This window comes from Cicer arietinum, chromosome 2 (genome assembly GCF_000331145.2).
Source record: "Cicer arietinum cultivar CDC Frontier isolate Library 1 chromosome 2, Cicar.CDCFrontier_v2.0, whole genome shotgun sequence".
Lineage (NCBI taxonomy): Eukaryota > Viridiplantae > Streptophyta > Magnoliopsida > Fabales > Fabaceae > Cicer > Cicer arietinum.
Window position 1 is genome coordinate 48,484,695 of NC_021161.2, and position 4,412 is coordinate 48,489,106.

The 4,412-nt window shown below is 31.3% G+C and overlaps 1 protein-coding gene across 1 annotated transcript; it reads left to right on the forward strand.

The window, feature by feature from the left end:
* Positions 1–24: 24 nt before the first annotated feature.
* LOC101492821 (uncharacterized) lies at positions 25–3,407 on the forward strand. The gene is made up of 2 exons (XM_073365294.1): positions 25–2,733; positions 2,966–3,407. Exons 1-2 carry the CDS (start codon positions 1,441–1,443, stop codon positions 3,191–3,193), a joined length of 1,521 nt encoding a protein of 506 aa, XP_073221395.1. The 5' UTR covers positions 25–1,440; the 3' UTR covers positions 3,194–3,407.
* The last annotated feature ends 1,005 nt before the right edge of the window (positions 3,408–4,412 follow it).

Here is a 4,412-nt window from a genome sequence, read left to right on the forward strand (position 1 = left end):
ACTCTTTCCTTTTTCTTCTCATTCGATCACTACCTTTCTTTTTGGTTCTTTCAGATTCATCTTCGTGATAACACTTGTGCGATTTATTTTGTGTTCCTTTCGTCGGTGGAATTCGAAGAAAATAAATAGGAACCTAAATTTTAATCTCAAAATAATAATAATAATTATTCCTTAATTTAACAATTTTTATAATGATATGGGAAAAATACATTAGGTTTAGACAATGGAAGATGGGTGTTTCTGTGTGCCTATGATGTATAAGTACAGATACGAGTAGATATACGAAATACGGTATTTTAGAAAATTCAAGGGATCGGTAAGTCAATAAAACATGATTTTTTAATATAGTTTAACTAAGAGAGCTAAACTGATCAACTCACAATACAAATACACAAATAATATATTATACTAATATATAAGAAAATAACCAATTTCACCCTCAATGAAATAATGAGGGAAAATAGTAACGAGTACGGTATGAGTAAGTGCATGTTTTGCAGGAAATAGTTTTTGTGTAATATATGTACAATGTTGTACTGAGTCTAGGATTTAGCATAGTCATTACTCATTAGTTAAATGTTATGTAAAAGTTAAGTTCAATTCTATGACTATCTAATTTCCATCTTTTTCTTTGTTGTTGTTGGCTATTCAATTCATTATTTCTGTCTTCCTTTTGTAAGTATTGTAGCATGTCATATTTTGTCCCTTGTTGCGTATAGGGGATGTTAAAGAATCCGTTTTTATATTTTTTTATTTGTATATATAACATTTTTTCTAGTTTCGCTTTAAATGGTGTTTTGTTGACAATTATGTACATGCTTCATAATAGTTCTAATCATGGACAATTTGATATTTGGACACTCTGGTTTATGCCCCCAACTTATGTGAAGCTCCTGAATATGTTTGTGGTGGCATGATTGTCAAAGGATCAGATAGCAGTTTATTAGGAAGGAGTTTGTAGGTAGTATCAAGCAACCATTTCATACAAAGGCATAAGCTGTTAGGTCTATGACACAGCCCTTCAAGCAATATCCCTTTGTGGCTGAGATGTAATTTTATTCGAGTAATAGGGCAGTGAATAGAACATTGAACTCTTGACTCGTTGGTCAATCATCAATGGGTATAAGCATAGTATCTTTAGGGTATAAGACTGTAACAATCAGTTGCAATATTAGTCTATTGTTTTTCTATCTCTTTTTTTTCCCATTCTTTTAACTTCAATGATTTTGAAATTCGAAATGTATAATTGTATTACTTAACCCTTATCCCTCTGCTCATTAAGATAAACTTGCCAATCTACAAATATGAATGTTTATCGTACCTTTGAGTCTATGGATATTGGATACTGCAATCACTTCCTTTTATTACTAGGATTTTAACGTAACAATACTAAATTCATCATTCATTCATTTACTTTTCTCAATTCAGGCTGACCAACAGATGCAAGAAAACCTACTTGCTGGGAGGGGAATTGTTTTTTATCGTTTACTAGAAGCTGTACCTTATCAAGGTAGTGGAGATAAGATCAAATTGCCTCCTTCTTGTTTTACAGACTTGTCTGATCATGGTGCTCTTGATAAGGGACCGATGTACTTTCAGTTGTCGTTAATTCAGAAGGAAGGTTCTTCAGGCATTCAAGGTACTGATGAAGACAAAAGAGGAACCACCCATTCAGGAGTTTTAGAATTCACCGCTGATGAAGGTTCAGTAGGTCTTCCTCCTCATGTATGGAATAATTTATTTTCTGAAGGTTTTATGGAATCTCCATTGGTTGAAGTCCGTTATGTTTGGCTTCCAAAAGGGACTTATGCAAAACTTCAACCTGAAAGAGCAGGATTTTCTGATTTGCCAAACCATAAGGCTATTCTTGAAACAAGTCTTCGGCAGCATGCTACTCTCTCTAAAGGTGACATTTTCACCGTAAACTATGGAGAACTTGAATACAAATTAAGGGTGCTTGAGTTAAAACCTTCTTCAAGTGTATCTGTTTTAGAAACAGATATTGAAGTTGACATAGTTGATCCAATTGAATCCTTGGAAAAAACTGATCAACATGTTTTAATTCCAGTTGTATTTGGGACGTCACAAATCGGAACAGTTGATGAAGGAAAGTTTGTGTATTACAAATTTTCGATTGACAATGGCACTTGGGAGAAAATCTCTAGTGGGAGTTCTAGTATTGAGGTAAAACTAGAAGCTGAGACAAGTGAGGGAGACACTGATCTTTTCATTTCTAGACATCCTCTCATTTTTCCTACACGTCATCAGCATGAGTGGTCTTCCCATGATATTGGATCGAAGACTTTGATTCTCAGTTCTAAAGATAAAAACCTAGGTGCAGGGACTTACAGCATTGGTGTATACGGATTTAAAGGAATGACAAAATACAAAGTATCAGTCTCAATCCAGGATAATTTCAACCAAAAATTGGGTCAGCAAGCATCATCATCTTCCATGTCATCCATGGAATTGGATACTGAACAATGTAGGAATTGCAAGCATTACATACCTAGTAGGACAATTGCGCTACATGAAGCTTACTGTAGTAGGCATAACGTTACATGTCCGCATGTAGGATGTGGAATTGTTCTTAGAATTGAGGAGTCCAAAAATCACATTCACTGTGACAGGTGTGGTCAAGCTTTCCAACAGGTAGAATTGAAAAAGCATATGAAAGTTTTTCACGAGCCACTTCAATGCCCTTGTGGAATAATACTTGAGAAAGAGCAAATGGTAAGTTGCATCTCTCACACCTCTCTTCTCTAGTATTGTTTTATTTTTCCACCCATTTTTCTTATCTTACTAACAAATGTGGTGTAGCTATTGTTTGCTGCTTTAAATGTTTTAGTCAGTATTCAATTAATGTCCTAGTCAATTAGAGGACAAACTCAATCTGCCAATCTGAATTCATATGAAAAGATGCAAAAACTATTGGAAATCAAACTTTTTTTTTAATGTTTTGTAGGTGGAACATCAAGCATCAGCTTGCCCTTTGCGGCTAATTTCATGCCGGTTTTGTGGTGACATGGTTCAAGCTGGAAGTTCTGCCATGGACGTCCGTGACAGATTAAGAGGATTGTCTGAACATGAGAGTGTTTGTGGGTCAAGGACCGCACCCTGTGATTCTTGTGGTCGCTCAGTGATGTTGAAGGAAATGGACATTCACCAGATTGCTGTTCATCAAAAAGGCTAAGTCTGATGTGTTCACAGCCCTTGGTAATTAATTATATAGAACTTAAGAGAAACAGGAAATCAGATTGGAAAGATGAAACGTTTGTATGTGCACCATGGATTTGTATCATTTTTAAGAGCAATATAACTTTGAAAACAACATTATTGTATACAAGAAAGACATTGTAAAGTTATAAAAAATTAAGAATGCCTTGAATTTTTTTATTTAAATAAAAGTCCTTTTAGTAATACAATTAATGTATACGATTTTTTCTGACAAAAATGGTATAAGTTTTTTAATTTTTATTACCGACATGGCTCATATTAATTATAGAGACTAAAAACAGTGTTTGAACTACTAAAAAAAATTGAAATATTTATTAAACGATTAAATAAAGTATACTATGCCATACCAAAATAATTAGACCGACCTTTAGTAGAAAAAAGTATATATATTTCACCGATTTAACTATTCAGACTAAGTTTCTATATATAACATTTTATTTGGTTAAATCTCTGTACATTTTGTTATCATTTCATTTACAACCAATTCTATTGTATTACACTTTAGATGTTTCAAAAATATTAAGTTAAATAATTTACTGATAATGAGAGGAAAATTATAAGATAAAATGAAACGAAAAAGAATTTGAGGCTAGTAATTTATCTTATTCGGGAGATACAATTTTCTACATATATACTTTTTTTGTATTAATTGATAAAATAAATAAAGTAATTAATAATTAAAATATTTATTATTAAATAATAATATAAAATAAATTCAAACCAGTAAAACATAAAAAATAAAATTATAAAGATTGAGTAAAGTTGACATTAACACTTTATGATTGATTAACACTTTATGATTGGGTAATCAAAATACTTTGTATATGTTGTGCAATCTATTCTAACTTCTTTTTTATTTTTAATGTAACTAAATGTATCTTCTTTTTTTCTTTTCTCAACAAACAAAATTTGAGTATATTAAAAACCAAAGAAAATAACATAGATATGCTAATTTTTTGAACGTGTTATAATGTTTAAACAACCATATATATTATTTATTTATATTTTAATAAATTAAATTGACAATAAAATAGGAGGAAATTGACGACAAAATAGGGAGAGTTGCTAATTTATTTACATTATTTTAAATAATAGTAAATAATTAAAAAATGAATACGTCGCAAAATAGAGATAATTGTTAAAATATTATTTAAATGTTATCGAACACATTATCA

Bases quoted from the DNA above. Each gene is read 5' to 3' on its own strand.
- LOC101492821 (XM_073365294.1), top strand. From the start codon at position 1,441: ATGCAAGAAAACCTACTTGCTGGGAGGGGAATTGTTTTTTATCGTTTA. The intron at 2,734-2,965 runs GTAAGTTGCATC...AATGTTTTGTAG, and splicing joins TACTTGAGAAAGAGCAAATG to GTGGAACATCAAGCATCAGC.